Genomic DNA, 12,962 nt, shown 5'->3' with positions numbered 1-12,962 from the left:
CAGCACCCTGACAGATGGCTCTGACAATGGAGTTGTGGTCCCTTTCAAGGTCAGGCGTACCAGACCCCGATCTTCTTCTGCTGTTGTTGAGGTGCAAGAACCGCAGGTCCCTTGTATGGAGCAGAGAGCCAGTACTAGCGCCGCTATTCCTTCTGGTGAACTGACAAGCACCAGCGGCCTAGTACACCCTGGTCATAGATCCAGCACTGCAGTATCACGTGGTGACGTGGCGAGTCCCATAAGTGCAGTTCAAGCTGGCGAGGTGGCAAGCACGAGTAGTGTCCCGCTGCCGCCAAGAACAAGACAAAGACAGGCCAGTCAAGCCCATAGTACCCTTCCTGCTGCATTCGCCAATCCTAATTGGGAACCCACCACTTCTGCAGCACCCGTATCCCCCATTCACTGGCCAACCCGGAATTCAGGTGGAAACAGTTGATTTTATGTCATTTGATTTTTATTCGCTGTTTTTCACCGAAGATCTCTATAGAGCTATTGTGGACCAAAGCAATTTGTATGCTGGTCAATCCCCAGCTGACCCTTGCCAGAGAATGGAAACCAATTACGGTTTCCGAAATTAAGACCTTTCTGGGCCTATCCCTCCTCATGGGCATAACTAAAAAGAGTGAGTTGCAGTCATATTGGTCCACTGACCCAATTCACCATATGCCCATGTTCTCTGCTTCCATGGCCAGGGCACGATACAAGCAGATCTTGCGGTTCATGCACTTCAACAACAATGAACTCTGTCGTCCTCGGGGTGACCCTGGATACGACTGGCTCTACAAAATTTGGCCCTTTGTAAACCACATCAACCAACGTTTTGCAGCCTTGTTCACTCCTGATCAAGTTGTCTGTGTCGATGAGTCCCTGATTAAGTTTTCTGGCCGCTTGTCTTTCAAACATTATCTTCCCAGCAAGCGTGCCAGATACGGGCTCAAGATGTATAAGCTCTGTGACAGGGCCACAGGGCTATACATATAGTTTTATGGTTTACGAGGGAAGAGATAGTCACGTAGAGCTGTCGAACTGCCCAGATTACATAGGGAGCGCTGGTAAGATTGTGTGGGACTTGGTGTCACCCTTATTCGGAAAGGGGTACCACTTGTATGTGGACAATTATTACATGAGCGTGCCACTTTTTAGTCACTTGTTTGATCAACAAATTGGAGCATGTGGCACCCTGCGATCTAATTGCCGGGGCTTTCCCCAGCAGCTTGTAGAATCCAGTCTTAGGCTGGGGGAAAGAGCCTGCTTGAATGTTTTCATTCTTTCCTCCCTTCACGCAGACACGACAGTCCAAATTCCTACGGCGACTGGTGTTGTGGAGAAACCCCTCTGTGTCTACGAATATAACCTTAATATGGGAGGGGTGGACCTCAATGACCAGTTGTTGGCGCCGTACCTAATTGCCCATAAGGCCAGACGCTGGTACAAAAAAGTGTCTGTTTATTTGTTTCAATTGGCTTTGCTGAATGCTTTTGTGCTATACAAAGCTTCAGGACGAACGAAATCCTTCCTTAAATTAAAGGAAGAGATCATTAGAGCCCTTCTGTTTCCAGATGGTGCTTTGGCCCAACTTCCCACCGCAAATGCAGTAAGTCGGCTGCATGAGAGGCATTTTCCGTATGTCCTCCCTGGTACCCCTACCTAACGAGCCCCCCAAAGATAATGATGTGTCTGTAGAAAGCGTAGATATAGGCGTGACACCTGCTATTTTTGTCCCTTCTGTCCTGACAATCCTGGTCTTTGCATTGGTGAATGTTTTGAACGCTACCACTAACTAGTGAAGTTTTAGCGTAGGGTACAGCACTGCACAGACTAGGACACACTTACACAGGGTCTCCAAAGATGTCATCGCTTTTTGGGAGACCCGAACCTGGAACCGTTACAGTTACAACCACTACAACTGTTACAGTTACAAAAAAAAGTGTAAAAATAAATAAATAAATAAATAAAATTTAAAAAAAACCCCAAAAAATATAAAATAAAAAAAACAAAAATAGTTTTCATTGTTCTCTCTCTCTATTCTCTCTATTGTTCTGCTCTTTTTTACTGTATTCTATAATGCAATGTTTTATTGTTACTATGTTTTATCATGTTTGCTTTTCAGGTATGTAATTCTTTTATAACTTTACTGTTTACTGTGTTTTATTGGTAACTATTTTTTGTTTTCAGGTATTCCATTCAGCTGCAGCACGGGTTTATTTATCTTGACAGCAACAGTGTTTGCTCCCACGATATGTAAAGCCGTGACTCCAGCGCTGTCGGAGGTGATTTCACCACCACAGTTAAAAAAAGAACATATATGCCGAAGCATGGGGGCAGGGGTGGAGGAGCGATTTGCTCCTAACATTAGGGGTGGATGCCCCCATGCTTCGGCATATATTTTTTAGTCACAGATTGCGTTAAAAAATGTTTTATTTTTACTATGTTTTATTGTATTTGCTTTGCAGGTGTGGTAAGTCTTACTGTTATACTGTAATGCTACTTTGTATTATCGTTAACCATCATTTGCTTAGCAGGTACGCCATTCAGCTGCAGCACTGATTTATTTATCTTGACAGCAACAGCATTTGCTCCCACGATACTTAAATCAGCGACTCCAGCACTGTAGGAGGTGATTTCACCACCACAGTTAAAATAAAATGGTGCATGTATGCCCATCATTAGAAGTGGGTGGATGAAGGGCGTATTCTAATGGTGGGCATACCCACCAATCAGTCTCTTTTTTGTTCAGCCCACAGGCTGCATGAAAAAAAGAACATTACAATGTATGCCCAACAAGGACCAGCAACGTACTGGTATGTTGCTAGACTTTGAGTGGTTATACCAGAATGATGCCTGCAGGTTTAGGTATCATCTTGGTAGCATTTTTTTTTAGCCAGCGGTCGGCTTTCATGTAAAATTAATCTTAGCAGCTAATTAGCTTCTAGACTGCTTTTATAAGCAGTGGGAGGGAACATACCCCCCTCCCTCCGTCTTCCATGGTTTTCTCAGGCTCTCCTGTCTCAACAGGGAACCCGAGAATGCAGCCGGTGGTTCCGCCAGCTGACCATAGAGCTGATCAGAGGCCAGAATGGCTCCAATCACCTCTATGGCCTAAGAAACCAGAAGCTATGAGCATTTCATGTCTTAGGTTTCGCCGGATATAAACAGCGCCATTGGGAAATTGGCAAAGCATTTTATCACACCGATCTTGGTGTTGTCAGATGCTTTGAGGGCAGAGGAGAGATCTAGGGTCTAATAGGCCCCAATTTTTTCAAAAAAGAGTACCTGTCACTAGCGATTGCTGTCATAGGGGATATTTACATTCCTTGAGATAACAATAAAAATGATAAAAAAAAAAATGAAAGGAACAGTTTAAAAATATTATAAAAAAGCAAAATAAATAATAAAAAAAAGCACCCCTGTCCCCCCCGTGCTCACGCGCAAAGGCATCATGCATGTGAGGTATCAACGTGAAGGTCAGATCGAGGGCATTCATTTTAGCAGTAGCCCTCCTCTGTAAATCTAAAATGGTAACCTGTCAAGGCTTTTAAATGCTTTTAAAAATGTATGCGGTTTGTCGCCTCTGCACGTTTGTGCGCAATTTTAAAGCATGTCGTTTGGTATCCACGTTCTCGGCATAAGATCATCTTTTTTATTTCATCAAACATTTGGGCAATATAGTGTGTTTTAGTGCATTAAAATAAAAAAAGTGTGTTTTTTCCCAAAAAATTGCGTTTGAAAAATCGCTGCGCAAATACTGTGTGGAAAAAACATTTGCAAAAAATATATATAATGTTTGGGGGTTCAAAGTAATTTTCTTGTAAAAAAAATATATTTTTTCATGTAAACAAAAAGTATCAGAAAGGGCTTTGTCTTCAAGTGGTTAGAAGAGTGGGTGATGTGTGATAGGCTTCTAAATGTTGTGCATAAAATGCCAGGACAGTTCAAACCCCCCAAATGACCCCATTTTGGAAAGTAGACACCCCAAGCTATTTGCTGATAGGCATGTTGAGTCCATGGAATATTTTATAATTTGCCACAAGTTTTGGGAAAATTACAATTTTTTTTTTTTTACACAAAGTTGTCACTCAATGATATATTGTTCAAACATGGCATGGTTATATGTGGAATTACACCCTAAAATACATTCTGCTGTTTCTCCTGAGTATGGGGATACCACATGTGTCAGACTTTTTGGGAGCCTAGCCACGTACAGGACCCAGAAAACCAATCACCGCCTTCAGGATTTCTAAGGGTGTAAATTTTTGATCTCACTCTTCACTACCTATCACAGTTTTGAAGGCCATAAAATGCCAAGATAGCACAACCCCCCCCCCCCCCCAAATGACCCCATTTTGGAAAGTAGACACCCCAAGCTATTTGATGAGAGGCATGTTGTGTCCATGGAATATTTTATATTTTGTGACAAGTTGCGGGAAAATGAAAACCAATCACCACCTTCAGGCTTTCTAAGGGCGTAAAATGGTGATTTCACTTTCTCACTACCTAGCACAGTTTCAGAGGCCATAAAATGTCCAGATAGCACAAACCCCCCCAAATGACCCCATTTTGGAAAGAAGATACTTCAAGCTTTTTGCTGAGAGGCATGTTGTGTCCATGGAATATTTGATATTTTACCACAAGTTTCGGGAAAATTACAATTTTTTTTTTACACAAAGTTGTCACTAAATGATATATTGTTCAAACATGGCATGGTTATATGTGGAATTACACCCTAAAATACATTCTGCTGTTTCTCCTGAGTATGGGGATACCACATGTGTCAAACTTTTTGGGAGCCTAGCTACGTACAGGACCCCTAAAACCAAGCACCACCTTCAGGCTTTCTAAAGGCGTAAAATTGTGATTTTACTCCTTACTACCTATCACAGTTACGGAGGCCCTGAAATGTCCAGATAACACAACCCCCCCCAATGACCCCATTTTGGAAAGTAAACCCCCAAGGTATTTGCTAAGAGGCATGGTGAGTATTTTGCAGATCTCATTTATTTCTGAAAATGAAGAAAGAAAAGAAAAATTATTTTTTTTTTTCTTTTTTCAATTTTCAAAAGTGAGATCTGCAAAATACTCAACATGCCTCTCAGCAGATAGCTTGGGATGTCTACTTTCCAAAATGGGGTCATTGGGGAGGGGAGGTTGTGCTATCTGGGCATTTCATGGCCTCTGAAACTGTGATAGGCAGTGAGGAGTGAAATCACTATTTTAAGCCCTTAGAAAGCCTGAAGGCGGTGATTGGTTTTTGGGGTCCTGTACACAGCTAGGCTCCCAAAAAGTCTCACACATGTGGTATCTCCGTACTCAGGAGAAGCAGCAGAATGTATTTTGGGGTGTCATTTCACATATGCCCATGGCATGTTTGAGCAATATATAATTTAGTGAGAACTTTGTGCAAAAAACATTTTTTCCATTTTCCCGCAACTTGTGGCAAAATATAAAATATTCTATGGACTCAACATGCCTACCAGTAAATAGCTTGGGGTGTCTACTTTACAAAATGGGGTCATTTGGGGGGGTTGTGCTATCTTGGCATTTTATGGCCTTCAAAACTGTGATAGGTAGTGAGGAGTGAAATCAAAAATTTACACCCTTAGAAATTCGAAGGTGGTGATTGGTTTTCGGGGTCCTGTACGCGGCTAGGCTCCCAAAAAGTCTCACACATGAGGTATCCCTGTACTCAGGAGAAGCAGAAGAATGTATTTGGGGGTGTAATTCCACATATAACCATGGCATGTGTGAGCAATATATCATTTAGTGACAACTTTGTGTAATTTTTATTTTTTTTGTCATTTTTCAATCACTTGAGACAAAAAAATAAAATATTCAATGGGCTCAATATTCCTCTCAGCAATTTCCTTGGGGTGTCTACTTCCCAAAATGGGGTCATTTTTTGGGGGGGCTGTACTGCCATTTTGGCACCTCAAGAAATCAGATAGGTAGTCATAAACTAAAAGCTGCGTAAATTGCAGAAAATGTACCCTAGTTTTAGATGCTATAACTTTTGCGCAAACCAATAAATATACGCTTATTGACATTTTTTTTACCAAAGACATGTGGCTGAATACATTTTGGCCTAAATGTATGACTAAAGTTGAGTTTATTACATTTTTTTATATCAAAAAGTAGAAAATATAATTTTTTTTCAAAATTTTCTGTATTTTTCAGTTTATATCGCAAAAAAATAAAAATCGCAGAGGCAATCAAATACCATCAAAAGAAAGCTCTATTTGTGGGAAGGAAAGGATGCAAATTTAGTTTGGGTACAGCACTCCATGACTGCGCAGTTCAAGCGACGCAGTGCCAAATTGTAAAAAGTGCTCTGGTCAGGAAGGGGGTAAATTCTTCTGGGGCTGAAGTGGTTAATATGTGCCTGATCTAACAATATGATATGTATTTGCCTGGAGTTAAGCTTTAAAATGACTATGTATAGGGTTAATTTATTTTCTATGCAGTAGTAGGCCTATTGACAGTAAAGACATGGGGCACAAATCACAGCATGTATGGATTAAAGTTAGACATGCTGTGGACATGCTGTGCTGTTCTGATCACATGCTTTATCTTTCCTAGTGTAGCCATGTCATTAATAGTCCATATACCAAGAAGTCATCTAGGTATGCTGGAACCTACTTTCAACAACACTAGGGAACTGTAACGTACATGTATTTTGTATTGACTTGGATCACCTTGTCTGCCCACCTGAGTTGGATATTTTAGAGGAATTCACTGTCACTGTTGAACTTTTCACTAATTTGCATTGTGGAATATGGTATAAAAAGCAAATTATATTTTGTGAATGGAGATTAGCAAACGTCTCTGGTGTGGAGATGTTTTTATGGTGGATGGTGGGGCACTTAAAGTCATTATGAAGTCTCTCTGCATTCTCCGCATTAGGGTAAAAAAAAAATAAAAAAACTTTCAAAAGCTGCTCCCCCCAGCTGCCCCTTAAACACTTACCTGAGCCCAATCTCTATCCAGCACTGTGCATGTCTTCAGCAGCTCTTCTCCTCTTTCTCTCTTCACACAGGAAACTAGGAAGCAGCAGAAGCCATTGGCTCCTCCTGCTGTCAATTAAAACCTGTGAGGAAGGAGCGGGGGCTTTGCAACCGCTTTCACTTTTTTTTTTCCTTAGGGATAGAGTTGGATTAGATCCCTGTAAAGTTGTGATTGCTGACTTTGTCCCCAGTAGGTGGTTCACTCATATTACAATTTTCACAAGAAAAGGATTAGAGAGGAAATCTTCCAACGGAGACATTTGTTCTGGCCACAGCTATCTAAGAAGGGAATTAATCTAAATTTCTGTTGCATATTAAGGACAGGAAGTGGAGAGAAATCTTGCCAATGGGACACAAACAAGAAAAAATAAACCAAGAGGGGTTTTAAACCTGTCCCTATTGTATCAAAAACAATAAAAAAAGTCAATTTCCAATTTTTCTGTTGCAATAATGCTATAATTTTCTAAAAGTGCTTAAAAAATAAATGCAATGTGGCAACCTTAAGGTGGTTTGTACACTGTTGGTGTACAGAACAGAAAAAGGTAGGTATCTGCAACAAAGTTCTTTAAAGTTCATGCAATATACAGAGATCATCCAGGGGGAATGTTTTCTCAACAAAAAGATGAGTAAAGCAAGCCATACACTGTATAAATTCCAGTTGGTTCCTGAGGAACCAGCCGAAATTTGCTCAGTGTCTGGCCCTGTCAGCTGCCTTCCGCCCAACATACCTCAATTGAAAATTTGAAAGAGCCAGGTAGAACATTATTGGCTGAATAGAGGCTGCATCCAGTCAGATGCAGCAATTGTTTGCGTATTTTGACAGCCAGTGGGGCCAACTGTCAATAAATAGTAGATGCAGCAGAAGATCTGTTCATTTGCACTGTACAGAGTGGATGGAATCAGTTTTTTCTAAGTGTATGGCCAGCTTTTCACTTTAAGAGATAAACGGTTATTCAGCTTTGAAACTTGTAACCCCTTGGTTGCCAGTGTGCTCCAGAGTAAAAGAAGATAGAGTTACCAATATTTGTCTGTTACTAGTTATCTTAATCAAGTATTTTAATAGGCTTATGATAATTATTTTGGGAGTCCCATGTTTGTGTGAAGTTCACCCCTGTGAATTTTCAGATGACCAGATGCTAGTCTCCCAGCCACACAGAGATCAATAAAATGAAACTAGTACATGTCTGTCATTTTGAGACAGTAAAGAAAAATGCAAAAAAAAAACAACAACAAAAAAATGTAACTGTAGAAAATCAGTTATAACCATTAACTGGAGGTCTTTTTAAAGAACACAGAAATCACAATTAATTTACTTGCTTTTTATTTTATTTTTGCAACATAAAAACACTCAAGCGCTATATGAATCAGTTATATAGATGGTTTTACGGTGTATCTAGCAGTATTGCATTAAAATGAGCTACAGCCTAAAGCATGTACTGTGCTACTCATTCTAATTCAATTGTGCATTCAAACAGTGCCTCGGCTTTAATGTCTATAAACAGATTACTCAAATGTCCACCACAAAAATAACCACAATAAAGTAATGCCACTCACCTTCAGGTTCACCACACAGTGTACACTGAGATTCTAAAAAGAAAAGGAAACAAAACTGTAAATTGCAGCATTTACAGGTGAAAACAGTTACATAGCTAAAATTGCCAGTTTACGATTTAAAATACCAGTAATGCATTTTTAAAAGGCTTACATTTCTTATTGTAGAATTATCTCTTGCGCAGAGCAGATAAGGATAAGATGTGCACATTTTGCTGTATTTAGGCTGGTTATTCTCATCTCAAAACTTTTAGACATCAACAATAAATACAATACTCTTTTAAAAGGTACATATACCCTGTTTCCCCGAAAATAAGACCTAGCGTGATTGTCAGTGATGGCTGCAATATAAGCCCTACCCCCCCAAATAAGCCCTACCCTGTTTCCCCCAAAATAAGCCCTACCCTGAAAATAAGACCTACAAGGACTTTAACTAGGACTTATTTGGGGGGTAGGGCTCATATTTCAGCCATCACCGACAATCATGCTAGGTCTTATTTCCGGGGAAACAGGGTAGCACATTTTTGCATGCTTGTTTTTCAATAAGGCATTTTGGCAGTAAATGCAGAGATTTGTAGATCTATAGGTAGATAAGCCCCTACAATCACTCTTTCTTCTGTGCAGAAATCAGTAACATAGGATTGCTTACTTTTTAAAGTGGACTTTCAGTCATTTTTTCAACTTTTAACTTTGGATAGTAAAACATTTCTTTTTTCTGTCAGTAAATACCTTATACAGCTCACTTCCTGTTTCTTGTCTGGTAAAAAGCCTAGGCGTATGACATCATGCACAGCTCTCTCTCTCACTCTCGTGAGAGTTTGCCAGGAAGGGAGGGGGGGTGAGTCATAAGAGGGCCAATGCAGAGCTGGAGGTGTGCCTCTGTGTGTCTGTGTAAATCCAGGAAGTGAACAGGCAGCAGCTTCAGCTGCCCACTGTTAAAATGGATGCAGCCAGACTCAGTGGAAGGAGATTTCTGCAGCATATTTGGCAAGTACAGAATCACAGTATATATAAAATAATATACAAAGTGGTTGGAGGGAAGCTTCAGATTGGCAAAGATTTTTTTTTTTTATAAATTATGTGAGCAGACTGCAGTTCCTCTTTAAGAATCCAGACAACGCACAGACTTGCATTGTGAGAAGGAGCAGTATAACGCAGTCACCATATAGCACTGCAAAACAGAGCATGTACATTTCATAAGTCAATATGGCTGTTCCATGTACACAATCAATTAGATTTTGTACATAGAAAGAGGTTGTTAAAAAAAATAATAACACTAAAGATTATTTACACACAGCAATGTGGTTTTTCCATGTATATCTAAAAAAAATATTGGCAAGACTATATATGGCCTTTACAGAAATTGCTATTAACCACTGAAGGACGGAGCCTCTTTCTGAGATTTGCTGTTTACAAGTTAAAAACTGTTTTATTTTGCTAGAAAATTACTTAGAACCCCCAAACATTATACATTTTTTTTCTAACACCCTAGAGAATAAAATGGTTCTCGTTGCAATACTTTCTGTCACACCGTATTTGCGCAGCAGTCTTACAAGCGCACTTTTTTGAAAAAATTAACTTTTTTGAATTAAAAAATAAGACAACCATAAAGTTAGCCCAATTTTTTTTTTATATTGTGAAAGATAATGTTATGCCAAGTAAATTGATACCCAACAGGTCACGCTTCAAAATTGCGCCCGCTCATTGAATGGCGACAAATTTTTACCCTTAAAAATCTCCACTGCTACCGACGACTCCGCTAAGAGGCGGAGGGCACCGGAGAGCGGCGGGAGGGGGAATCTGCCACAGAGACCACCATTATCGGAAAATGGACCGCCCGCTGAAGAAGAGGATACTAGGGTTATGGCAGCTAGCTGCTGCCATAACAACGATATTCCTCTTCAAAGTTAGGACATATATCAGTGTGCGGCGGTCCGAAAGTGGTTAAAATCCTATTAAAATAAAGCAACACAAAGGGGTCTCCACTGCTCTAGGCCCTGTTTTTTTATAGTAAAACAATAGAACTCAGACACAAAAAAAATCTAAACTTATGGATAAACATTCCCCTCAAAAATGTTCGAATGTCTGCCATGGTCAAGTAGGGCCAATGTTGATTAGATCATGAACACAATGAATGAAGATGGATTCTAAGAAAAAGCAACCAAACAAGCCAGATCATACTACACATGAAATATGTAAACCAGGGCCTAGAGCAGTGGAGAGTGCACACTGCTGCAGGTCAATCTGGGACTGTCGGGAGGTATGATTGAGGCTTGGCTGGTGTTGCTGGGCAGGTGCGGCCCCCCAGGCAAGTGGGGCCCCCGGGCAACCGTCCAGCGTGCCCATGTGAAAAGACGGCCCTGATTCCTGTGCCTAAAAGGAACAGAGCGTCATCTCTGGAGCCTTATAGTAAAACAGTATGTGTGTGTGTTATTTATGTGTGTGTGTGGTATGTATGTGTGTGTGTGTTATGTGTGTGTGTGTGTGGTATGTGTGTGTGGTGTGTGTGTGTGTGTGTGTTATGTATGTGTGTGTTATGTATGTGTGTGTGTTCTTTATGTGTGTGTGTGGTATGTATGTGTGTGTGTGTGTGTGTGTGTGTGGTGTGTGTGTGTGTTATGTATGTGTGTGTGTTATTTATGTGTGTGTGTTATGTGTGTGTGTGTGTGTGTGTGTGGTATGTGTGTGTGTGTGTGTGTGTGTGTGTGGTGTGGTGTGTGTTTTATGTGTGGTGTGTGGTATGTGTGTGTGTTATGTATGTGTGTGTGTAGGTAGGGGGGTTCAGAGGTTATAGTTGAGGAGAAGGGCAACAGTGAGATGTGGATAGATGACTGCACTCTGTACCGAGCGCTCTTGTACCCTTGCACTTTGTACGTAACGCACTCCAGAACCATGCACTGTGCTTAGCACTCTCCTGCACTCTGTACATAACACACGCCAAAACCCTGCACTCTGTATCTAGCACTCTCCCGAGCCCTGAACTCTGTACATAACGCACTCCTGAATCCTTCCACGCTTTGTGTAATGCACACTTCCATAGTTTATGCAAAATCATTTGTAATGGAAGTTTTTTATCCTTATTTTTTTTATATGACTGTGCTGGGGTTTTTGTAAGCATCAGTGAGAATCTTTCTTTTTGCTGCAGTGCACGTAGCACGCCGTTGGTCGCTTCCTCCCATAAGTGTCCCTCATTCTAAAGTTCAAAAGTTGGGAGGTATGGATCATCATTCAGATGTCAGAAAAATTCTCTGCCGTATTGTGCCAGTGCTGTGCGGTGCGGCTCCTTCACAGAGACAGAGTGCCGTGCGATCAGTTCCGATATCAGTAAGCGACTCAGTGGCGTGCAGTGTGAGTCAGCAGTCACTGTGAAGAATGGAGCCGATGCTTTCTGTGTAGTTCCGGCTCTTCACAGGCGGAGTGATATGTGACAGATACAGGAAGCATCGGCTCTGCTCTCTACTGCAGCCGCATGCTTCCTGCCACAATTCCACGTCTCAGAGGAGCCAGGCAGCAGCACGCACGCCAACATTATTACCCACCAGCACCAGCAGCACCAGAGTGTGAGTGTGTACATTTATATATATATTTATTTAGTTTTTTTTAGTTGTATGATTTAGTGGTGAAAGTTATTAGTGCCCGGGCCCCCCCAAGTTTTGACCGTAATACTTTATGTGTCCCCCTTATATATCAATTTTAGAGTTGCCACTAGTTCGAGGAAGTAATTAGTGCTTTTGTACTGTCCCATTTCAATCTGCAATTTCTTGTTTTTCAATTTCTTGCTATTCAAGCTCGTGTTATATTGTACAAACGTTGTGTTAATGTTTAAACACTGATTTTGTTGGAAGTACCAATAAATATATCATTAGTGATAATTTGCATTTTTATTCTCGTGCGTGATTGTGTAGACAATCACGCACGAGGGGGCCTACAATGCTCTTAAGATGGCACTGACAGGAATGCAGGTTCTCCCAAAGTGAACATGCATATTTGATCTTTCTTTAATAATTAGTTTGACAGCTTGATCATGCATGTGCATCTTAACACCACTATATTTTTGGAAAGCTTTTGTCCGCCTTTCTCCCTACCCTTTTTCATATTCCTGGGCCTCTTGCCTGTCGGTCTTCTCTTCTTTTTTTTTTGTGTTTGCCCCATGCTTAGTTTGGTTTTGTTCACTCTATTTTTGCAGACAGGTCCACTCCCTTGGCCCACCTTAGCCCCTGAGTTTGTAGGCTCAGGCATCCTGCTTTGACTCCTGGTCCCAGTCGGAGGGTCACTGTTAGTTCAAAGTTTATACCCCATAGCACATTTTTGTTCTTACGTGAAATTCTCTATTGTGTTTAATGTTTATATCCCCTGCGTGGGAATTTGGCATCTGTTTTTCCCTTGCATGTCAATAAAAAACATTGTACCAGA

At 40.9% G+C, this 12,962-nt stretch overlaps 1 protein-coding gene across 5 annotated transcripts in view; it reads right to left on the bottom strand.

Moving 5' to 3' along the window:
• Positions 1 to 12,962, bottom strand: part of DLGAP2 (DLG associated protein 2) — a 1,381,880-nt gene that overhangs the window by 598,776 nt on the left and 770,142 nt on the right. For all 5 annotated transcript variants that reach the window (XM_073626624.1, XM_073626625.1, XM_073626627.1 and 2 more), the window contains one exon: positions 8,553 to 8,585. In XM_073626624.1, the coding sequence (XP_073482725.1) occupies positions 8,553 to 8,585 (33 nt within the window). The remainder of the gene's footprint in view (positions 1 to 8,552; positions 8,586 to 12,962) is intronic.

Source organism: Aquarana catesbeiana, linkage group LG04 (genome assembly GCF_042186555.1).
Source record: "Aquarana catesbeiana isolate 2022-GZ linkage group LG04, ASM4218655v1, whole genome shotgun sequence".
In the NCBI taxonomy this organism is placed as follows: Eukaryota; Metazoa; Chordata; class Amphibia; order Anura; family Ranidae; genus Aquarana; species Aquarana catesbeiana.
The sequence above is the reverse complement of the archived record's forward strand: the minus strand, read 5'-3'. Positions and strand labels throughout refer to the sequence as shown.